The following is a 25,548-nucleotide window of genomic DNA, read 5'->3' on the forward strand; positions in this document are numbered from 1 at the left end:
AAGAAATAACAGTACATCTAAGAAACACATACAGCAATTCTGAAATCATGAATGTTTTAATGCATGGCTTCCTTCAGACTCACTGTAATTAGAGCTGAACCTCTGCTATTCTTCGAGGAGCTCTGTTTCAGCTCCCCTCACCTGTTTCTTAAAATTCAAAGAAACAGAAACAGGACTACAGGAAGGGGAAAGACAGTGAATCCTAATGTCCATGTAAAGACTACTGCTGTGCCCAAGTGTGCCATCCCCTGTTTAAGATTACAGCTATATCTACTTAGACAGGCATGGGAAGCCTTGAGCTATGAGCCTCCAAGATGTGGAGCAATTGGCTGACTGACGCACCCTACTTGGCAGAGACTCTCCCTACTGAGGTTCATGGCTCCCATGCACTTGGCAGCACACATTTGTGTGTCTCAAGAGAAGAGTGAAGAAATGGGGTTCTTTCCACACCTGTTTGTGTCCTCCTGTGTCCAATTTTAAGCCAGCCTTCTAAAAAACCCAACCAGCCACAGTGATTGTGCCTGCCTTCCTCTAACAGCGGTAAAACAACCTTAGCAGCATCTTTCTGCATGTGTCCCCTCAACAACAGCACCATTCACAGTAAGAATGAAAATAAGAGAACTGGACTAGAACAAATCTAGTCTGTCCCTGTAGGATGACTTTTTTTGGTGGGGTTTTGCTGTTGTTGCAACTGTCATACAAGATAATAATCCATCACGGAATGGGATGCTGTAGATTGTCCACCTCTTGCTGCTGAGGGAAAAGCAGAACACCCCTTGTCTTAACACAAGAACACCTACAAATGGTGCATACTACAGACATACATATAGCTCTGGGTCACCCTATAGAATATGGGCTTGTGAATGTATTGCTGCTGCCCTCTTCCAGTATTTCAGCTTCTCTAGCAGCTTCTGGATGGCTGACAGTCAGTATCGGATTGCTACAGCACTGCAAAGTCTGTGCGCTGCAATGTATTCAGTCAGCACAGCGAGTCATTTATTTTCCCTTAACAAGATAACTGGTTGATTAATATACTTTACCCTGGGGTGCACAGCAGATTTATTTCCTTCTCAGATACATGCTGAACACAGGAATGAGGAGTAAACAAGTTTGTTTTCAGTTATTTGCTATTTACTGGAACAATTCCTGAACTTTTAATCCAAGCTTTATTCTAGCAAACTAATGTTGAAGCTAAGGGCAATTCTGACTAAAGTTTAGGACTGGGTAATTTTACAAAATATTTTCAGTCTAATGATACAAGGTATCCATGCTCAGGATTCTGGGTTCAAACCAAACACAGCGCATTTGAATAAAACACTTTGGTGATCACTGCTTCTGTTTTGCTGATGCAGGTAACAGATGACAGGGCTGTATCTTAGGTTCTTATATGGCATCCTTGTTTCAATATCTGAATGGTATTAAATCTTTATTGTACACAAGCTGAAGAACTGCTTCCAGCCAGGGCAGTGATCCTCTTCTCATTCTACAAGAATTCTGGACACAAAGATTTACTACATGAATTGCTAAAGTTCACTAAAACTCCTTGAAGACACACAGGAATGAAATTCAGTCTCCCAATCTCCCAGGACCACCATGCTGATGGCCTGTGCTCCTTGCTCTTCAGAAATACCAGGCCTGGACTACAGAAGCAGGTTACAAGTGTGGGAGAAAACTCACAATAAGCCACAGTGTACTTGAAGACAACAACCTCTTCAGGTATGCTAAACTTCATGGACTTGAGTACATGTATTAGAATGCAGGACACTAAACTCTGTTTGACATTCATCTGTGAAGGATAGTACTTGTGTAATTAAATCAGTCTTGCATGATGAGGAGGGATGACATCTGATGACACACTGAAGTTCTCTTTCAAGCTCAAACTCAAGTAAATATATCAATTCTCTTAAAAAACTTGTAAAACAGATTAAGCATTCATGAATATTTGCCACCTATAAACCCCAAGGGATTTTTACTCTGCCTGCAACTTCCTCAGCTTTGTAAATGATATCTGAATATTTCTGGCCAAAACATCATTATAAGAGCTAAAAATGTTGCAGATCTCCAGAAGTTACTTTCTCAACTAAACTTGCACCTTGCTTCTGTCCAAAACCATTTATCATGGGAAATCCGTTTTGTTTATGAGGGCAGTGTAGTTCCACAAAGATTCGGTAAAAATTATCTCTTCCACTAAGAAAACTGTTCACCAAACGTATTTTGTTTGATCACTAGGTAGTCTGCTTTGCTCCCCATTTCTCAGTGCCAGAAATATTTGCACTATTTTTATTGGAAAATTATTTGCTCACCCTAAAGAGCAGCCAATTATCTTCACCTGGTGACATTAAAGTGATCAGCATACTTCTTACCTATATTTTTCAAAACCCTTTTTAAACAAACATACATACAAAAAAAAAGGCTATTTTTCTGGGAAGACTTTATTCTCTTCCACTTGAATTGCAACATATGTGGGAGGAGGGAAAGAATCTAAATGTCAGTGTGTTTTTAAGAGCAGTTTATCATGCTGTAAATTTCTATAGCATAGAACATCTTCTAATTCTAGATGGACTGAGATTAGAAGGGCTAAAATAAACTAATGCGCCAAGAAGTGTATTGGAAATATGCAGAAATAGAAATCAACTCCTTTCTGAGGAGAGCTAGGGCAAAAACTGAACACCCCTGAGATATCTATTAAATTATTAAAGCTTACACAAAACTTTCAGGTAGATATGTAGACTCTCAAAAGACCTTCACACAGATGACTCATGCCTTTCACGTTTTTGAGATATGATTCCTTACTACATCATCACAGGATTGCATATGAGCCCTGGTAAATTGCACCAAGATTTAACACAATTATCCTGCAATTGGCTGAGTCTGTGGTTCTACGCTACTCACAGAACCCTACTGGCTATACAATCAATTTTTAAAAAATTAAATAATTAAATTAATTGGGAAAAAAATTATCAGTATCAGAACAAAGGACACTAGAGATATTCTAATTGCATGGAAAAATCATCATGCCAGGCATAGAATCACTGAAAGACATTAATCGTTCTAATTTAAAACCAATACTAAAATACAAAATATCTCCCCTTAGAGTCAAAGCTAAAATCTTCACTCATAGTCCTAGTTTAGTAATGAACCTTTCAAACACAACAAAAGGAAAATAAAAGAAAGGCACAAGAAGGAAAGAATCTCAAAGAGTAGTCCTGAAGGATGACTTGATGCATTAGGTACCTCCATATGTCACTTCATACTGCACTGGAGATTCCAGTTCAGGTAAGTTGCAAGGTATTGGACTGAAATTATTTTGATAGCACTAGTTCAGTAGACTGTTATGCATCATAATATTGAGCTGGTAATGAGATATTTTTTTATCCATCACAAGTTAGAGCTGGGCTGCAGCCAGAGTTCACGGGAACACATTTTTTTCATTTGGAAAAAGAACAGAGCTTGTCTTTGGAGTCTAAATCAAGGCAATTCTTACAGTGTGCCTTTGACACATCAGCCTAATTCTGCAAGACACTGGGGAAGTAAACTTTTTCTTTATGATTCATATCCAGTTGAAAGCCAAAAAGTAAATGTTAGGCCTGAGTCCTTATGGTATTTCTCAGTTCTGTATTTCTATACAAATCCCTTGAAATTCTGGTCACCAACATAGAACTGGAGTCTTAAGTTCATACACTCCACCTGGTACTGGAGTACTGCTTTCTCTCTCCTAAGGTACATAGCAACGCTTAAGTTTTTATAAGGGCAGAAGAACACTTTTCTGCCTTTTTTTCCCCCCACATCAGGAACCATTCAATCAATTTGATCAGTGCTCCCAGACCAGGTAGATCCCAGCCTGCCCCGCACTCCCGGACTGAATTTCCCAGCTATAAGACCTTATACTTCTCCTTGTTGAACTTCACTCTTTTAAAGCATTGTTGCTATTTCACTTCTATCTCACAGTGGGCCAATACTTTCCTTCTGTTTCTGCTTGTTGTTTACATACTTGAAGAGCTCTTTCTTGTGGTTTTTGACAAGTCTGGCCAATTTCAGTTCAGTTAGTGGTGCGATTCCTTTGTGCTGATATGTCTATGCCAGCTACTGCCTATGCAATTAGATGCAATTTTACTGGCAAGAAAGTCTTCTGCCATTCAAGAGCTGGTATAAGCTGAATCAGAAAAGTGACTTTTTTGCTGGTAGAAATGGGGCTTTTAAGCGTAGAAAAGGCCTAGAGCTCAATATACTCACCCCTTTAATTGAGGGCTGAGAGAACTGCTAGCTTGAGCTGCAAGATAGGGCATTAATCCGGTGCTTCCAGAGGAAGTCAAATCCTCCAGGAAACAGAGATAGAAAAGCGCCAAGTCCTACTACACTATAAAAAGCTAAAAAGAAAATTTCCCTTTTCATTTTTGGGTGGAAAAATCCCTTCAAAAGGCTGACTTCATATATAAATGATAAAGGAGCAGTAAAGAAAGGATTGCATTTTGGCAGTGGATTTTGCAGTTCACCTGTAAGTTTCAGCGCATACAAAGCACTCTCCCAAACTACCTCTGCTGAAATCTCTCTAAAGACAAGATGACAGAGAAACAATAATGGGCAGGTCAAAAGAGACTTTTAGGGATTCTACAGTCATTAGTTTCCTGAAGTGAATTGCAGTTACTTTTTACGAAAATAGACAATTCTGCCAAAAAATCCCCAGCTCAGACTCTCTACCCTACATATAACATGCAAGTAGTTATACTCTCAAATCCAAGTAGAATCTACACTGGGCACCAAAAATAAATAAATGCCAAATTTGAGAGGCTGAAATAAATCTCAGCCATTTTGAAGATGTAAAGATAATGACTAAGATAAAACTCATCTGAGCCTTAAGAATACCAAAATAAAGGTAGGGGAGAGGAGAGTAGTCTCTTATTTTTCCTGATGAGATATTATTTTACTCAGCATTTGAGCACACATTTCTCTTATGTGGAAGCTACTTGAGCACTGTGAGAGCAGTGAAGAACTTAGCAGAAGCATGCCTCATGAAACTCCCAAGCTAGGTAAAAAATGATTTTCAAAAGGACTAGGCTCCCATAAACTGTGCTGAAAAAAAATTAACCAAGATTTAAAAAAAAAAAAATTTATTTTATAAATGAGGAGAAAATGCATAACAAATACAGGGAAGCAGATCCCCAAGTTCCTTCCTTTCTTGGGAGAAAACTTTGATTTCAATAGCTGCCAACCTGCATAAACCCACATGGTAACTCACTGTTCTAAAGCAGATTTCTTTATGAAACTATAGTACCAGCTCTGAGAAATAAAGATGGTTATGTATATGTTCAGACACTATAGCAACAAGCACTTCAAATTGGATACAACAGCTCTACAACCAAGTTAGCACAAATAAAATAAAACATCTGCCTATTTTGAGTGTTTAGCTACTGAATTGAGTCATGTTGCTAATATATTCATTCACTCACCACTGTAAGAATGGAAATTATTTTATTCCCTTTTTACTTGATGTGAGGCATGCAAAAGCTAAGCAGTCTGTCCAAGGTCACAGAAAAAGTCTCTTGCTCTCCCCTTCCTGTATCTCACAATACCTGCAATGGAACTGTGCTGGAGACAGAAGCATCCCTTCTACTCCTCCTACTCTCTGTCACTGGGACAGTCAGTTCTCTGGAGGGATTGAAACTTAGCTCAAAACTTGGCTCAATGCAAGGACATGTGGGTGCTATCTGGCTGTAATCTCTGAGTCAGATACATGAGCTAATCATGCCTTTTGCCCTTGCACTCTTTGAACTATGAGCTCAAGACACAGTCAGCAAAGCATCACATCCTGACTGCCCAGTCCTGGGCTTTGATCACTGACAACTTAAAACAATAGCGATTAAAAAAATATATATACGTACAGAAAAACAATGCTTTCACTACTACATGCAAGGCTTAAATAAGACACATTTGCCTTTGCCTCCCAGAACAAATAATCTAGGTTGCACTTTCTTTCATATTTATGAACAATCTTCTGAGATGACTGACAAAAGAGGTAACTGACATATAATGTGAATCTTTATGCTGTTATCCATTCCAAAACATGCAGCTGAATAAAATTCTGCTCAGTCAGACATAAAATCAAATTAGAGGAGTTCGCTCTGAAGAGAAAGAACTAAATTTGAAACAAATAAAGCAGTGCATAATTCACTTTTAATGGGATAAGTTCCTAAAACCACACTAATCATAATCCTAACAAGGTAATACTTTCCACTGCGAGTTTACCACATCACTGCTCAGTACACAGCACAGCAGCAGAGCTTCAGTCACATGAGGGATTTGCCCCATATGGGAAGTGAGAAACTGTATTTTTGCAGTCAGGATTTGTACAGCACTCCTGTTTATTAATAATTATTCCTTATGGCCTTACAAAACGTGCCATTCCTCCCACACACGTTCACAAAGACCTTCACTCATCAGTGAGATCTCCTGGATAACAGACAACGTATTTCTCCACAAAACCCTGCAATATTACTCAACAGTTTAGAAAAGAACAAAAAAAATGCTCTACCTTGACTGCAGAAATTCAGAAGGAAGGTAATGACTCAGACATGAAAACTGGCTACCCCTGAAGTAACATTTCCTATGTTTGGAAAAAATGCCACTGGATTTTTATTGACCATAAGTACTCAAGACATTGGGTTTGGATCTGATTTTTAAGACAGCATTTTTCATCAGCACAGCAGCTCACAACTGTGAGAATGCCTGAATTAAAAGAGAAATTATGACCATCTGTTTTGCAGCTACTCTTCAAAGTAGCATCTCAGGATGTCCACACTTATTTGGTATATGAGAGCTGATACCTTATAACCCAAGATGCTGTGGCTACAGGCACAGATAAATCAGAAACAAGAAAAGACTTTAGTAATTTCTCTAACATAGGAAATCTTTTTACAGCTTTATTTCAATGTTCAACTCTGAAAAGCTGTTCTAGCAAAACCCAACATTCAGCATGTTGCATATTCACTATCTCTCAGCACATGTCTGATCCAAAAAATGTGCCCTGATGACCGGTTAAGAGAGATTTTTGCATGAGATTTTAAATTCAAGCTGGGTTTTTCCCATATTGTCAGCAATCTAAATTTTCTGACTGAAACATAGCAAATCATTCTTTTAATCACGTAGCATGGATTGTAGCTTGCTTCTACATCTGCCTCAGTTTTAAAGAAATGACAGGGTTAGAAACAATGAAAAAGCTGATAAAAAGGAGATGATCAAATGCACATCAGGAGCAGGTAAAGTAAGCAGATGCTTTTCTACACGAATCTATATATTGTGATCCTTACTTAGCAAAAATTCCCATTTATTATATCCAGCTGAAACCTTGTTCCCTGCACTTTTATTTAAAAGACCATTTACCAAAAAGTAAAAAAAGACGAAGCTACAGTGCATGCAATACAAATGGAATTATTTTTCCCTTATAAAAACATTATGGCTCTGCATGAGTACGCAGCAAGGTGAATACCCAACAAATCAAACTGCAGGTTGCTGACACTGGGCTCAACCACTTCCTCACATGGGTTATTTCTAAACTTCAAAGGTGTCTTCAACACTCAGTATTCAACACACAAGGGTTTTTTTACTCTATTTATTAATAGACTTTGAGGTGAGGGAATTTATGCTACATAATATGCACAGTAGACACAGATACTCACAAGCTTCGCCTTAAACAAAGATCTCATTTGCTAGCATGATGGCCACACACACATGAAAAAAAGATTATGTATGGCAAGCAAGAGATGAAGATCATCTTAAAGCTGATACACCCAAAGGCTATGCCCTTGTTACAGCGCAAGATGTGAATGAAGATGACTGGGAGTGAGGAAGCATGACTTAGGGGAGCAAACGTAACACCAAGAAAGCAGTCGTTCTCTGAGCTAGTAAGTTTGTGTCCCTCAGTCTGCAGTCTCCAACTCTGAATATGGGGGATGTTCTGCCAGGTGAGCACAAGCCAGTCATCAGCAATTCCCCCACTCCTGCAAATGAGCAGTGACAGAACTGAGCTGAGCTGACTTCCAGGACCATAATAAAAAGATACTGAATGCCTTTAAGCATGAGGGGTTTACCAGGATTTTAAAAAAAAGAGAAGAACTCTCTCAACAAACAAATTATATTGAGGGAATGAAATTAAAAATTCCTGAAATTGGAACTAAATTACTGATGTTTCCCATAATTCTGAAGTTCAGTCAGGATCAAATCCTACACTGTATTTCAAATACTTCACTTCAAATATACTTCAAATCTTTCAGACTGCCCAGAAGGTGGTCTAGTGAAGCCACCCTCCTGGTGTGTGAAACTCAGCTCTCTCCAGAAAGTTATATTACTGCTCTGTTCATTTCCTTCTGTGGGAAGTGTTCCTCAGGCTCATTCCTTCCTCACAGCAGTTTGGAATTTGATAACATCAGTTTAGTAAGTTATTAGCAAGGGTTTTGTTTTGGTGAGTGTCAGGGTATGATTCTACAAAAGAGATACTATCATCATACAAAGGAAAACCAGTCCGAAGAATAATAAAATGTCTTGTACCAGGTTATCCAGACACTCAGCAGAAGCAGCTCTGCTAGTACACTTAACTTGTGATCACCGAGCTATCCAGTGGCACATAGAGTCCTTTAAAGAAATGAGTCCTCCATCTCTGGTTACCTCCTCATACTCACACCCTGCTATGAAAGAGCCCTATTTCAGTCACCTTGGAGGACTCAAAACACCATGGAAAAACAGAAAAGAGCTCAGAAATGTTGATGTTAAATCCCTGAACACAATGTGGAGCATAGTATTTTTGGCCTTTACTATCTCTCCGAGGGAAACCTTCATTTCAGCATTGTTACACAGGAAATTAGTGCCTGAATTAAGAACACAAAGGAACTCATTAGCAATTCTAGATATAATAATTAGATTTTATATAGCCAAACTCTGTCTTAAATCTAGAAAAATAATTTTAAAAACATAAAATTGCCATAGAAGGACCACTGCAGAGACAGAAAGATTATACCAATGGCTAGTACAGTAATGTAGGCTCAAATTTCAAAGCTACTATTTCAAAGATTTTCCTGGGCAGGCAACTTAATACCTCTATATCTCAGTTCTTCAGCTGAAGATAAAGATAATAGCAAAATGGGAGCATACTAAGGATAAGGCAAGATACTCAATAGAGACTATGTAAAATCTAACAGAATTGGGTTTGTGCATGGGTAAAGCACAGTAAATTTGAAGCTATTTTTGCTACATTTTAAGCTAACTATTTCACTGACAGCATTTCAGTGCTATGCAACAAAGACCACATTTTTCCAAGCAGAGGAATAATACACCATACATTACATTCATATGAAATTTCAGATCAATGTTTTCCTATGAAACAATAAATAGAGACAAACCCTGCCTTGCTAAGATCTGCTGAGCTTCTTCTCAAGACAGAGGGAGATTCAGGTCACATTTTACTCTCCAGTGAGTGATACCCAACACAGGCATCAAGACTAATAGGATATTTAAGATGCTAATATCATACCTAGAGCTGGTAATCTGTAGCTGTCCCTACAGTCACCAGAGAGACCAGATTGACACCTCTGGTTAAAGCCCAAAGAGTCCTTCTCTGTTACATTTGATAGCAACATTTGCACTACAGGAATACAGTCTGTCCTCCATTCTACAACATAAATCTTACTGTTATCACTGGGGTTAAGGGACATCTGATACAGCTAAAAAAAGATAAGCTATCACAAAAATTATTTTTTGGCAAAGTTCAGCACAAAAACCTTGAAATCAAACATGCCCCAGACAGCAGCATATCTAAATCACACAAACTCTTTAGGACGACTTCTGCCAAAAGCCAAGCTAAGCACAAATGGAATCAAACAGGAATTTTCCTCCCTCTTCTGGTCATAACAGACTTGTCTAAAATGACAAAGAAAAGCCTTTCAAAAAGTCTAAGACTGACCTGAAGACTAATCTATGACATGAATAAACTAAAGCCAACCTTTAATTGTATTTCCCAGAGTTAGACAGGTATCAGTAACCAGAATATAAAAATCAACTAATCTGATGCTTTTTGTTCTCTTTCAGTGAGTCAGTGCTGCCATCTAAAGCTATCCAAAGGGCATGCAAAAGAAATTCAAAGTCATGCATCTAAATACCATACAGGAAGCACATGTCAGTAGACAGAGATGCAGGGCAAGTCAAATACATTAATGAGATGCAACAAAATAATGATGCTGCAGTACCTGAAGGAGAAATTCTTTCTCTATCACTTCACCTGTCTTGGTGATAAGTCGCTTCTGTAGTCTCTGTACTTTCAGAATCAGCTCAAAGGTAGTGGGGTCGCTGGCCTAGGGAAGAACAAAGGAGTCTCAAAAATTATACATGATAACAAGTTACTGTTTCTTTTTTGAAAATGAAAACCATGATATCTCAGTGTTCAAAAGTAACAAGTATAAAAGGGGGACTAGGAGAGGACACATTCAGCTGTTTTTTTTTAATTGCATGCATACAAGCAGTCCTGGAACTTAGTATATCAATTTTCGCAGCAACTGGAACTGTCCACTGACAAATGAAGAGCAGTGCAAGTACTTCCTGCTGTTCAAGAACTTCAAACGGTGCCAACTTAGTTTCTAAGGAGAGGAAGATTTTGCTACTGAACAAAAGAAAGGCTAACTGCAATTTACTTTTGAAACAGGTGGAGAATTTAAGAGGAACAAATTTGGGGGCTACACTGATGAATTATTATGGGGTTCTAAAGTGTCCATACATGTGAAATTTCATTCTTCAATGGAATTAAATGCTTAAAATGGTGACAGTGTTTGCACTGTACTGTTGCCCTCTACCTACATAGCCCATAAGACCAGAAGCTAGTAGATGTCTGTCTCTCCATCCCTTCCTTTTCGTTCTTTTGGCACAGACTGAATCTGGAGAAAGCTCTAGGGAGCAAAGAAATATTTAATTCTGTGAGGAGCAGCCAGCAAAGCTTACTTTCCCAGTCCTTTGTCTTCTTGTTGGATCTTTTAATGAAGGGCAAACCCTGACTGAAGCTTTTCCTCACTCAGGGACTCGTAACACCTCTCTCCCATCTGGTTCTTCCTCTCTCATGCGGTGTCTCATAAGGATTAAACTCACACTGCAGTAAAGGCTCCAATAAAGTCCTACTCTCTTACATTTGCTTGAGCTTATAAGGAACTCAGTATCTCATTGCTCTTAATCTTTTGTCTGATTTTATCTAAATTGACTAATCAATTCAAGCATAACTAGGACACTAACACAGATACACACGCAGTGCCCACAACACAACATCATTTCCTGAGGAACCAGGCTAAAAAGTAGACCAGTCCCCACAAGCCACTCAGTCCTTGATTTTTTAATATCGTTGCCCAAGCATGGTGCCAATTTGTGACAACTGTAGTGATATGAGAGTGTTTGTTCATTAGGAATTGAACCAAAACCCCATCAGGATTATTTCATATGGATCTTGCCATCTGCTGGCCTTTGTGTGTTCCAAATACAAACCAGTAACCTAGAATGGAAAGACACAATTTCCCATTATCAGTCTCTTCATACATTCATTTTCCCATCACTGGATGTTTTGACTGGCCTGATTTTTCTTTGTTACAAGGTGCTGCTAGAAATTGTACCTACATGTGTCTAACCTAGTTCAGCATCCTGCATTGTATCTCCCTTCCATGAGAAAAGCTAATCACACCATCCAACTTTAAGCTCAGCATGGAAAGATCAGAAATTCACTATCATGCTAGTAAGCACAGTCAAAAAATTCAGCTGTGCTTCTGCAGGGACTGAGCACATTATCACTCATTATTAGTGCAGCTAAGCAACCCAGGCTGGCATCAGATCAGAGATTCATGCAACAGAGGAATCTCAGATGGCACTGACTTACATCAAAAATATCCAGTGATGCCAACTGATGTTCATATATTTGGTCTATGCTTGATGGATTTTTTTATTTTTCCCCTTCACTTGGCAGGTTCAAATCATGTGAAAACTTAGATTTGCTGTTTATGTAAAGCAGTTGAACTCACATTACCTGGAATGACTATCTTTGGGAATCCACCACCGTTTATGTGGAGGCCTCTTCCCCTTTTTCCCTCAGATGTAATTTACCTTCTGACTTTGTATCTGTCCATTCTCCAGTCTACCTATTCTATGAGTCTTTCAATTACTGGCTTTCTTCCCATATACATCTCCCTAACTGGTGAGGGTTAACTTTCCCCTATCATCCTATTTCCCACCATCCATATTAAGGAATCACCCCCTTCTAAATTCACCTAATTCATTCTTATCCCCTTTAGCACTTGACTGTCTCTTTATAAATCTCCCTGCAATTTTTCATTGAGAAAGTGACACAAAAATAACACTGGTTGCATTGTGCAAGGAAAGAATTCAGCAGGTAAGGATTCCATAGGTACTATGGAAATTTCAGTCTGCCCAGTCCCTCCACATCATTTGCATAACAGTAAACAAAACAGGTCACTGATTTGGTAATAGGGGCTTTGGGAACACAAAATGCTCACACATCACCTCTAATTTTCTCCATCTGTGAACTTGCAAGGGCTTCTGCAGTTGTTCTTCCAAAATTTTGCACCGAGTCTGTTCCCTTAACAGTTCCTTCTGCATGTGATTAAACTCCCATCTGAAGACCAGCATAAAATAAAAATAAAAAAAAACCAGACCAAAAACACTTCAGTGTGACCAAGGCACTAATGTGGACATTAACAAATCATTCTCCCATGCACTGTGGTGCACAGGAACCACTACCTGGAACACAGAGAGTCACTCTGCCACTGCAGCAATACTGTGGTGGTAAAACCTAACACGGATACCACTAAACAGGTGGAACCATAAAATAACACTCTTGGATCTTTTTACTTGCTTCATTAAGAATAGCTCAGAAAAGAGACTCCTGGGGAATCTACTCCACAGACTACTGGATCTCACTCTTTACATCTTACCATGTACATTAAGGCCAGCAGGACAGTCAGTTCATCAACCTACAAATCAGTTATCAGTTATGGGTCATATCCAGTTACCCCCACGTTGAATCCAACACCTTGTGTTTGAAAGGTTTTAAATCTACATGGCTCACACAATCCATTAAATAAAACACACTCTAGGACCTAACTATGATGGACAACATTCCTAAGAGAACTGAAGTTTGATTTCTTTTATTACATCTCCTCAACAAATTTCAGAGGTGACTTGTTGCTGAATTTACAATTAATTGAGCACTACCAAGATTCTTTGACAATTAGGCTTTTATGGTGGGGATAGTGGGTTGAGGGGCAGGAAAAAAAGGCACATTTTGCAGTGATCTGACCCTTACAACTTCAGTGATTGAATCCCCTAAATTCTCTGAGGTCAAAAGGGGGTGGAAGATTTCAATGTGCCTCCTTCACCACTGAATCTTTTCCTACTAAGCTCAGAATTGCATTTAGCTCACTAGAGAGAAAAAGGCCTTTTTTTAACTGTGAGGTTGGACAAGGTTATGGAGAAGGAAAAAAACCTCACATTTCCAATTGGCAAATAGGGAAAGCTAATTAGCAGTGCAAGTGATAAATGGAGTCTTTTCGACAGGCAGTTTTCATGATGGTTTTGGACTTCATTAAAGTATGAGATTGCTGCTGCAGTTAGCAAGAATTGATCCACCCATCATGGCATGCAGCACACTACACTTCAATACCACCACTGAGTTTCAATACAGTAACAGACTTTCGGCTGAATGTATTTGGGCAGCAAGCTCAAATCCCATTCCTATTTGCAGTCAGTCGATGAAAACTGCAATTGCTAATGTTGTGTGCCCAGCTCTCCTTTCTGTTTCACCAAATCAAACTGGCATAATTCTACTGGAGTCAATGGGACTGACCATGGACTGAAGTTAATTTGTTCTGCTGAAAGCCACGGAATTACAATGATAAAATAAAGATCTCACCCAAAACTGTGGTAGCTACACAGAATTGGTACAATGGTTATCTGCTAAAAACATAACTGCCTCTCTTTACAGACCAAGACTGTTTCTTAGAAAATGACCACAGTTTCCCAACAGGAAAGAATACACCTCAAATACAGGAGGGTAAACAAGAAAGGAAAAATTAAGCCAGAGAAGGAGGAGATAAATCAGGCTTGGGCTATTAAACTGCTGTTTTAAAGAAACACAACCTTCAGTGAAAATGTAACTAAATCTTTCTAAGAGATCATGTCTGCATATAAATCTGGAAGGGTTTTGTTATAAATATGTCAAGTGTCTCCCATACTCTGTGGATTGCTTAACCAAAAGGAGTTCCACTAATCTAGGCCTTGTACCACTGTACCACTAAGTAGCTCCCTGGACTATGAACCTGTGCTGCTGCTGTCAGGTTTATTCTGTAGGCAGTAACTCACAGTACAAGGGGAAATATGGAAAATATTTAAACTTTGGCCAAGATGTCATCTTTCCTCCTTTCTATATTTAATTTTCCTAACTGCTGATAAGTTGTTCTATGAATTTAATCCAGTTTGTGTTTGAGGTCAAACCAAGCAAACCCCTTCTCCAAGGTATAAGGCTTGTTGAAACAAGTCTTTACTATGTACAAACCATATTTTCTGTCTTAAACACAAAATCATGGGTGCAGTCACTATGGAAATGTATTCCACTGGGTCTCCTACCTGAGCTCCTCCACATTGGCTGCACTCTTGCCAAGAATTCCCTTCTCACGCTGAAGTTTTTTGATCTCCAGCTTCAGAATCCGCATGTCTTCCATCCTCTGCCGGTACTCGGTTTCCCCCCTGTTTAAGATGGCCTGCTGGATTTTTATCTTCTCATAGAGCAGAGCCACCTCATCATTGCGACGAATAAGCTGGGTCCCCAGGGAATGTCTCTCACAGAGCACCTGAGGGCACAGGGAAAAGCCATAAACTCAGTTACACTTCCTTCACACAATCCCTGAGTATCATGACAATACTTGTTTCAGCCAAAAACACGTACATTAAGAGGTTTCACTGTTATTAATTAAAGAAATATGGCAAGAACCTAATAATTTCCCCTATAAGGGTTCAATCACCTGAACACTACAAACTACAGATTTCATTTACTTCAGTATCTTAACATTTTGGTTTTAATGGCACTATAAAGTTTTAGTAGTCCCACATTCACAGTAGCTAAGAATCATCTTAAAAATACACTGGACAAATGAGGGAACAGAAGGCAGGGGATTTGAAAACTCAAATTAGAGATTCCTACCTTGTCAAATTCCTTCTTCTGCTTCAGTCTATCTGCATCAGCTTCAGCAATGATTTTTAGGAGTTTTTTCTCTTCTGCCTCCTGATTTTCAATATAGGCTTTGGTTTCCATAGCCTGTTTTGTCATCCTAAGCAGTTCACACTGATGGAGATAAAGTATATAGGTGAACTGTTAATTAATAACTTCCCCTTACATAAACCTACAATTAAGAGTTAGGTAAAAATATCTCATATATTCTTTTAGCTTCCTGGGAGGTACATATTTTGTTAGTTTTTGAGAACTAATCACCAAGACAGGCAAGCATGAAGACCCATAAAGAAATACTGTAAATACTATTTTAATACAATTATTTTATACACAATAGAAATTTGGACGGATTTTTATTTATGACAATGGTTCAAGCTGTAATTCAGGGATGCCTCGTTTGATTTTTTTTTAAATTATACAGGACATACTTAAAAATCTTTGCAATGGAGTTGTTATTTAGTCACTCTGGGATGTGCGAAAGAACAGTTCACCTTGCTGAAAAGGGCGACAATCTCTGCTGTATAATACGAAGTGGCATCAGCTCAAGAAAGGCTTCAAAATGGAATAAAAGAATTGGTGGCAACCAGGAAGGGAACAGCAAAATTTAAGAGCCATAACACTTTGTTTAGTGGATGTGTAAATGAGGAAGACTGTGAAAAGAGGGTCTGTCCCTAAGCAAAGGAGCAGCAATGCACTGCTACAGCAGCTGCACAGCACTAACACAAACTAACATCGGACTGTGCCCAGTCATTCTATCCCACTGTCACAAAATCTATAATTCAAGGCATGTATGTAAGATAAAAACTAATAAGGTCTTCCTGGATTATCAGAAATTTTTATCACTGCTAGGCAATTAGAACCAAGGTGGAACTAGCTGACCACAGTTCATTTTCATAGATATGAAAACTTTCAAGCCTCAACTCAAAGACTTTGCCACAGCTCTGACCCTTATAAAGGATGATGTTCAAGCTGCCTTTTGGGAACAAGCATCACCCAATGCTGAAAGAATGAGGCTGTGATGAAGGCTGCACCTGCAAAAACATTGATTTAAGACAGAAACAGTTCCATCATCATAATAAAACAGCTTGTTCCATTCTTATTTGCTTTAATAAAATTCTCATTTTCCCGTATGTGCAAGACATAGCTCTCTTATTCAGTGTCAGATATTCATCAGAATTCATCAGCTGAATAAAAATACAAGTCACTTCATCCTGAAATGCAATCAATGCTGTGCAAAAGCTGTCCACAAATGTAAAACAGCTCATGCGTTCAGCATTGCTGGATAATATTTTTTTTAATAGATCACAATTCTGTGGTCTCCTTATGTCAGAAAAATATGAATTGTAAACAAGAAGTGGCATTAGATGTGGTCAGAAAACATCCATATAAACAAATCTCCTCACTGGAATGCACTCATTTAAAATAAATCTGAACTGCCTTGTATAGTAGGGAACATAAATACTTAAAGCCACACAAGGACTTCCAGTTAGATTAAATATGCTAAGAACCACAGTACGAGGGTCTTTGCACATGAGCTAAGAGAGAAGGAAATGAATAAACACAGTCACTGTACAAGCAGAAAAATGGCATGTCTGAAACTGCTATAAATCAGCACAGCTCACTTGAAGTTGGTTCAGGGAATTTTTAAGAACTGAAGAACAGTCAGCAAGAAAGAATAACATATATGGGACCTGTACCAATATCTCAAACCAAACTCAAACTAAATTCTTGTTTAGATTCTGAAATATTAGTGTGATACTTTTATTGGTATACTATACTAGAAGTGGGAGGAAAACAGGAGTTTTACAGTTTTGTAACTGAACACAGAATGCTGAAATAACAAGTCAGATTTTACACTCAGATTTCCAGAAAAAATGCTAACAAAAAAATATGCATCTACAAAATTATACAAATCACTTGACTTGCCAGAAGCTCAAATCTTGAGGGACATAGATTTTTTTCAATATTCAGATCCTTTGTCAAACAACTCTAACCTGCAGCCCTGTATGAAGGCCAACTGAAGCCGAAAGATGGCATTGTACTGGCTTTAATAGAGCTTGGATTTACCACAATTACAGATTTTTAAGGCCTTTATGCCATCTGAGGCAAGCATGTCTGTATAACCTCATTCCTATGAATCCCAGTCCTCTGTGATTTAGCACGTTGTTTAAACTTATTTCCCAGGAACAGCTTTCTTCCTTCCTTCACATCAGTGCAAACAGGACAAATTGATGCCAGCTTGCAACACGAATAATTGGGTTCTTTTGTGGCTGTGACAATCAGCTCCCTCTGAATTCTCTTCTGGTTTAGTACTCAGCAGTGACACTCAGGTAGGAGACCACAATGCCCTGAGGCAAGTCAGTAATGTCATGTCAGTGTATGGACAAACCTGCTGGTGAATAATTGAGTGGGTAAACCATGCAGCAATCATATGTTTGTCAAATAAATGGCAGACAGTTCTGGGGCGATGAGACAGAATTGGGGACTAGTTAAGGCAGAAAGCTGCACACAGGAAATTAGATGCTGTTTGACTTCTCCATCACTGATAGAACATCTCTGAGACAGATCAGGTACAAGAATACAAATTCATCACCCTTTTACAAAGTCCTATTGACATCTTGTCGTAACTGTAATGTGCTGAGAGAGGCTGAAAATTCAAGGAGTCATCGCAGCAAAGCAATAAACTGACAAAACAAAACATTGTGAAAAGTGACAGGGAACTTTTGTTTTGTTTTTCGGGGGTGTTGTTTGCATTTTTTCCTGGTATTGTTTGGGTTTTTTTCTAGTGCTTAGTGAAGATTAAAAATAACCTCCTGTGAACAGAACTCCCTAAATCTTTTCAGAGTGCAGCAAATTGGGCTGAGATACCACCACAAATCTAATAGCTTACCTAAGGATGGGCTGCAGCCAGCACTGAGAAGAAGAACCCGAGCTTCAGGCTCAGATTTCCTTTGATTTAAGACAGATTCTTGCTGCTTTATACCACAATATTAAAATAACTTTCTGTGCAGAGGGACCTACTAAAAGGCACTGCCTAACTCCCAAAAGACTAATGCTTGCTAGTTACATAGAAATACAACATTGTGAAGTGCAATATAATGGGGTTTGCACTTAAAAACAGTAGAAAGAAAAAAGTTCTTAAAAATAAAAAGTTGAGTTATAAGAGTCTACATTAAAAAGTTTGCTAGAATCAGTCTATCCCCAAAATCAACATTTCCGCAAGCAAAATGGAACTTCTTAGTAAAAAATGTTCAGTCACCAAGAGATTTAAAGCTTCCAACAGACAATTCAGGACTCTCTTATTATAATTATAGGCAGAGATTAAATTTTTCAGATACACAGACTTCTGCAACTAGTGTCTCTAAATGATACTGAAATCTTCTGCTTCAATTACAGAATAGTTTATTAAAATACAGCAAAACAACTACCACAGGTCAGAACATAGTGCAGTCTGTGAAATCATGGAATCCATCCTTTGCAAGAAAGTATATGTGTCAAGGGTCTTACTTTCAGTGATTCTTTCTCCTTCTCTGACTGCTCATGTTCCACATGTGCTTTCTCAAGGGCTGCGTCCTTTTCTTTGAGCTCGTCTTTCAGCTGATCCAGCTGACGTGTGGCAGTTTTCAGCTTCATCTTCATTTCTGCTATCTCATCCTAATAGAACAGGAAGTGTGATTACAGAAAGGGCTAAAACAAGAGGTTGGTTGTGATGAGGAGTTCAGGCTGTTCAGATGTTGGAAAATGCAGCCATGGTGCATGAAAGTAGACCTGTTGTCCCTACTGTAAGACATCCTTTTTTAATCCAACAGAACCAAACAGTTTCATTAAATGACAATTTTTTGTTTATGCCAGCATGCCATTGCAATAAAAAAGCCTTTAAAAGATTCACTGACAAAAATAATGACCATCTCTCATGAGTTTAATAAGCCATTTAATTTAAAGTGCTGGACACACCTGTAACAACTAGCAGTCAATCCAAATTACTAAAATTCTGATCATATCCATCTGTTTTCATGCTTCTAATAATGTGCTTTTCCAGTAAGTTTGGGCACAAATCTTTGGAGAGAAGCTGGTTTTGTGCAAGCAAACATAGCCCTAAATAAGATGCTAGCTTGCACAGAGGTGCAAGGGGCAAAAGAGCATTTGAGAAGGCTCTGTGAGGATTTTAGCATATACTTTAAGCTCAAACACAGAGCAAAAGGGCTGGTAGCACTGTAGAGAGATCAGGTCAGTAGGAATACTTCTACTCAAAGCACAAAGGTGCCTGCCTGTACAAAATTAACATTTCAGCACATGTTATGCCATGAAATGGAAGCTAACAGAGTCAATGCTTAGACAGACGTTCTTCTGGATGTATGAAAGCAGCTTTAGAGGCTATTATTCCTCTGCTAGAACCTACCACCTCACAGAGAAGACATCATAATCTTTCATATGAATACATCCTCTTCCAGTACCAAACCAGGGTAGCTTTTAAAGCTTTTTCAGCACTGTCCACCATGAGTGTGGATTTACTCGACTAATGAGGGATGTTTTCTTGCATGAAGTGATTAATGTAACTAACCAAGATCTTGAGTTATGGCAATCTTCACCCAAACAGCACAGAGAAAGTACTGATTAGTAGTAATATGTCATTAGGCCCAACTGTTTGCATGTTCAGTCACTTTTGTGAAAGCAAAAGTTACTAAAAGCTGTCTTTGCTACACAGCCTATAAATCTCTTTAGTGTTGTAAAAGATGACAGAGATTTAGCAGAGATAGACCCCAGACACACCCAAATACATTTTTAATTCTTTACTTAATGTAGAACAGTAAGAACACACAATTTTGCAAACTGGTCTCCTAATCAACTTGCTTAAATAAATGAACTCCCAACACCAAAAGAAACCCCCAGGATGAAAGCATCAGATATTTATATCATAATAACAGCCTGCCAGGATGCCTTTTCCATTTTACTGTCTTGAATATTATGGTACTCTGGAGACCACTGGCAAGGTGGGCATGAGATCATTTCACATTAAGCAATCCAAAAATACTTGCATCTAGCTTTATCTAAACAAGCTAGTGCAATTTTACTTCCCAAAAGGAGAAAGAATTTACCATGTTTAAAACAACACGGTTTTTTTTTGTTTCATGACTGGCTGACCTGTTACTGAACGCTGAATAGCTATTTTTCTCATTGCTAAACATAACACTGCCTTAGCCAAAAGATCTTTTGGGGTCAGCTATTTTCTCACACAGGACTTGCTAAGAGTTTTGGAGTATGACAAGTAAGCTATTAAAGTCTAAGCACTGGCCTCTAACAACTGGAACTGTGAACAGCGTAGTGTTACCACCATGTAACATTCAAAACCCAACGGCCAAAAGGCTGCTACATTTTCTAACTCAGCACATAGATGCCCATTCTTTATAAATAACCAAATTTATGTTGTGTGTTTTAAAATAAAAATAACTAGGGGGAAAAAAAAATCTGCATTGTGATTTTTCAGCCTTATTTCTCCTGAGAGATTGTTTGGGAGCAGCAAGAATCCCAACACCACATCCTCTCACTGATGAGAGGCTGACTAAGGTCAAGTGAAGCATCCCACATAAATGGCAAAATGGTTCATTCCTCATAAAATTCAGCACTCAGCTGGATAGGAACTTTGACAGTTCATTCCCATCTGATTCTCAAACAAAACACCTACCTAAGTATAAATCTGTCATTTACTATACATGTTTATGTCATAAATACTTATTTGGCAATAACCCAAGGCTGTAAATGACAGCTGTCCAGGGTCCCAGTGTCTGCCAATTACAATAGGATTTATGTAGTATTTTAGATCTTTACATCAGAGTAACAGAATATATCCTTAAGTGGTGTGTTCTTTTTCTTCTAGCATTGTTAGTCAGATCCCCAAGGAGGAGATCTGAATGGAGAGAATCATCTCCTGAGGAAAATGACATTCTCTGAAAGGAACAAGCAAGGTGGAAGTGTTTGGTTCTTGTCAGAAAATTCCACTTCTCTCTGCTTCCTAATCATTACTCACAGTAATGTGCATACTCATTCAGGGCTAAGGAGGCAATCTTCTTCCCCTTATACCCTATTTCACATACATGCATACAACTCCTAAAGGGATAAAACAGACTGAAGCCAGGATGGCTTTATGATTCCGTAGCTCCAGTGTACCATGATTTTATGCATGGTTTGAAGCAGGGATATTTCCACATGATGACTGTGGACTCCTATTTCCAGTCCAAATACAAACAGTGTAGATGAAACTTCAGGGACCTAAAACATTCATTTTTCCAAACCCACAGGAATGAAAAAAACACTTCTGCCATTGATCCACCGAGCTTTCCTTTAAAAAATTAAAATTAAATCAGGTAAAAAACAAGAGCAGAGAGAGAACACAAGGAAAAATTTATCCTTCTACCTTTGCTTCAATCAGATTTTTACTGTACAGGGTTCTCTCTGATCTCAGAGTTTCACAAAGGTTTTGCTGCTGTTTTAATTTAATCCCTTGCATTTGTATTTCCTTCTCATAGTCGCAGATCTGCATTTGATGTATTTCAAGATCTTTCATGTTATGGAGGATCTGGAGCAAAAAGAAAGGAAAGAAATTAAATGATTAAACCATCATCACAAGATCAGAAGGATGGGACAAAGTTTGTGATTTTCTTCTAAGATGACAAGTTCAAATCTCTGTGATAAGCAGTTTTAACTACAGCTGAAAATTACTCCAGTCCAAATACAAGTTTAACCTTTCTGACTTGCTTATGTGGGACAACATTGTATTTTAATCTGTTATGTAGGTTTTGCCCAAGACTAAAATTTATAGAGGTGCACATACTTAATTGAACAACAAGCTACTGAAAGAAAATATCATCACAGAGTAGGTGCAATAAAATCAACATAAACAGTTTCCATCAAGAATAAACTTAGTTTATTTATGAAGCAGACCTAGATTTTGGATGTTGGTTTGGATGTCAGCTGTATGATAAAATGAATTAACGCACATGTTTTTCCAAGAAGCCCTGCACGTACACTTAAATTCTAACCACCCAATTTTTTTTTAATGAACACATGATCACAAACAGTTGATGATCACAAACTGGTCATATATAATTACTATAATAAGAAAGTCAGTTAATGTAACTTACACTTGGTCTACATAAGTAGGTAATCACCATTAGTTGCTTCTATGAAAGATTAGAAATAATTACGTGAAGATTACCTAAGGAGAACGGAGTATTGTAGACTATAGAAAGAAGATGATCACATGCAGAATCAATTAACAAAAATGCAAAATTTCAGAGACACCTTTATTAAGCAGTTACTACCATAAAAATACATAATAATTGCTATGTTAGAAGGGCAAAAATACAAAGACTTGCTAATCATTATGATAAGCTTCTAAATTACTTTTTAAAAATCAAGAACCTTTCTCCTGCTACACAAACCTGAAAACTGAGGACCTCAAGGAAGCAGCATTCATACAGAATTCAGCATTACAAAAAAGAAATAAAAACCATTCTAAGGAGTACACACATCAAGAACACAGTTTACCAGGTTCACTACCCAGGAGGAGAAAATAATGCCACCCTTAAAGCTAGGAAAAAGATTAGCCATGAAAAAAAAGCTGAGGAATCATAAGGACAAAATACAGGAGAGAAGTCCATTTCCAAATGCAGTTCATATCCAGTTCTCCTGACTCCACTTTTGAAGAGAGAGGTTTGGGCTAAAATTCATGTTTATATGTCACAGCAGCAGAAGAAAACAAATGTTTACATCAAATAATCAATAACTACAAAGTTTGCTGTTTACAGTGTTGTCCCCTCCTCAGCAGTAAAGCCTTGGGTAGGCCTAACTATGGGGCAGGAACTTAAATAATTAAATATCCTACCAGGTACCTCCAACCAACTTTGAAGACAGGGGACAGCTAAATATTGAAAATTTTATTACAGAAGCAGGAATACAATTCCAGCACACTGTAGCTGACTTCAGGTGATCCCAGGAACTGCTTACAATGCAATACAAAAAACAGTCCCAGTTTATAACCTACTCCTGCCTTTTCCTTTGCTTTTTAAACAATCTGCCAATAGTAATAGCACAGAGAAGAAATCAATAAGGCATGTTTCTATCTGCACTATGGTGATCATAGGCTGGAGGAAGATTTGAAAGTAGGTCACTGCATTTGTAAGTCTTTTACTTGGTTTTGATACAATATAAGTGCAGTAAGATTGTGGACAAAGTTTTCTGAGTTGTGCTCACAGGCTGGATGCTGACTTTGCTTTTTCAGGAATGATTAAACCCAAATAATTCTTTCTTATAAATATAGAAAAGATACATGCAGTGTTTCACAGCCCCATGGGAGGCTGAGCATTCTCAATTCCTGTTTAGTCGATAGGCACACTACACCTCTCAGATTTGGCAATGAGGGCCCAAAGCTAAGCAGAAAGGATTTGGTATTCATAGTTTTTCCTGTATCCTCATAGCTTTTTAATCTGTACACTTAACTATCATCTACTACTGGCTACCTGCTTAGTTCAATGAACCTACTCAGTACGTCCATAATGGTGCTGTCTTTACTTGCTTATCCATTTTTAACCACTCCCAGAAGTACTGTCATGGCCCTAATGATATGCCTATTGAACATCGGGTTTTCCAAAAGATTATGTGAATTTAAAAAAGGAAATATATCTTTTCATTTTCCTGAATAGGTTGTTAACTGTAAACTTAACATTTTAAAAGGCTTTATTTGAAAAACGCCAACATACTAGAGACTGGTTTTGTGACCCCTCAGAAAACACAGAACAGTTCACTTGGGACTGAAAGGTATACTTCACTGCCTCCTTTTCAGCCTAAACCTTACACAGAGAAACCAAGATTTCATAATTTAAGAATTTCAATTCAAAATAGAAATATTCTGCTAACAGTTGTACTCAGTAATACATGCATGCTACATAACAAAGAGAAAAAGAACAGGCGTTTTTTCTTACTTGTGCTGGCTAATCTAGAAGTAAGACTATTCAACAAGTGACACTGACTTGAAAATAAGCAGTCAGCCAAGGCAGTAGTTAGAAGAGGAAGTCTGAATGCATGAATTCTTACCCCAAAAATATTTTACTGGTGTGTATATAACTTTGCTGACTCTGTTCAACAGTTAATAGTAAATGATGATTTTGAAAGATGAATTCTGCAGCTCTATAGAGTCTGTGCTGCTATAAACAGCCAGGCAGCCTTCAGAGCCAGTATGGCTACATCTTTGGGCTTAGATGTGTTTGGCTCTTTTCCAGCTGTTGTGCAGTTCCAAAGGAGGGCTGCAACCTCCTGCAAAACCAGCTTGGTGGCAAAAGGTGATGGAAGAGCACTGACTGGCCATAGCCTTACTGCCCACCAGTAGCTCATTCCTCACCAGCTGTGAAATGACTCCTGTAGTTTTGCCACAGCTTCTCAAGTCTGAATAGGTCAAACACTGAACTTAAATATTACCTATTTACATAATAATCCAGATCCTATGTCCTCCTACCCTCCATTTGGACTTGAAGGACAAGATCATTGTGTGACATACTCCTGTACTCAAAACTGTTCTTGCTGTTCTTCACCTGTAACCGGAGTCAGGAATTGCCCCTTTGGTGAGCCAAGGAAGCCTGCAAGTCCTTTGGAAACTTGCAGTCACAATGCAGGCATAATTATACAAACAGCTCAAGTGTCATAAGCCATTTACTGAGCCTCTGCCTTATAAGAAGTGATAGAAAATTTACACCCAAAGTGGCAGGGGAAAAAAGGAAAAAGTAAGCAAGCAAACATTTGTCATTCTCATCCTCAAAATATTATGGGCAACCCCGAACAGAATTAAAAGAAAGAGCCTTGTAGTTCTAAGTGCTATGAATTACTCACTGGCCCTAGTTTACAATGTTCTTAACTCATATCTACACTGTTAGAAATGCACTATGAGGGAAAGAAGCAAAATATGACTTTGCAACAAAGACAAATCTCACTTTTGTGGAATATTATTTACAAGGAAATGACAAGAGGTATTCCAGGCAATGGAGCATATACCATTCCAAAATGATTTAAAAGCCCCTGGCTACATGAAGTCGGAAGGGTAATTTTACAGTGAAAAGATAGCAAATAACTTGTGAATTGAAACCACTTGAAAGCTAAGACCAGTAAATCAATGAGCTTCTTGGAGGGCTCTTCAATGTGATACTCAGCAATTAATGGAACATGTTAAAATCATGTTCCTGATTTTACTCCATCAGGAATAAAGTTATACATAACAATGGGGAGCAGGCAACACAAATTTTATG

General features: G+C 38.3%; 1 protein-coding gene across 1 annotated transcript in view; it reads right to left on the reverse strand.

The window, feature by feature from the left end:
* CFAP58 (cilia and flagella associated protein 58) overlaps positions 1 to 25,548 on the reverse strand; it is a 55,295-nt gene that overhangs the window by 12,041 nt on the left and 17,706 nt on the right. Inside the window, exons 10-15 of the mRNA XM_010409107.4 lie at positions 21,669 to 21,830; positions 18,764 to 18,910; positions 15,230 to 15,370; positions 14,656 to 14,879; positions 12,535 to 12,646; positions 10,233 to 10,337 (exon numbers count right to left, since the gene is read on the reverse strand). Coding sequence (XP_010407409.3) covers positions 10,233 to 10,337; positions 12,535 to 12,646; positions 14,656 to 14,879; positions 15,230 to 15,370; positions 18,764 to 18,910; positions 21,669 to 21,830 — 891 coding nt within the window. The remainder of the gene's footprint in view (positions 1 to 10,232; positions 10,338 to 12,534; positions 12,647 to 14,655; positions 14,880 to 15,229; positions 15,371 to 18,763; positions 18,911 to 21,668; positions 21,831 to 25,548) is intronic.

This window comes from Corvus cornix, chromosome 6 (assembly GCF_000738735.6).
Source record: "Corvus cornix cornix isolate S_Up_H32 chromosome 6, ASM73873v5, whole genome shotgun sequence".
Taxonomy (NCBI): Eukaryota; Metazoa; Chordata; class Aves; order Passeriformes; family Corvidae; genus Corvus; species Corvus cornix.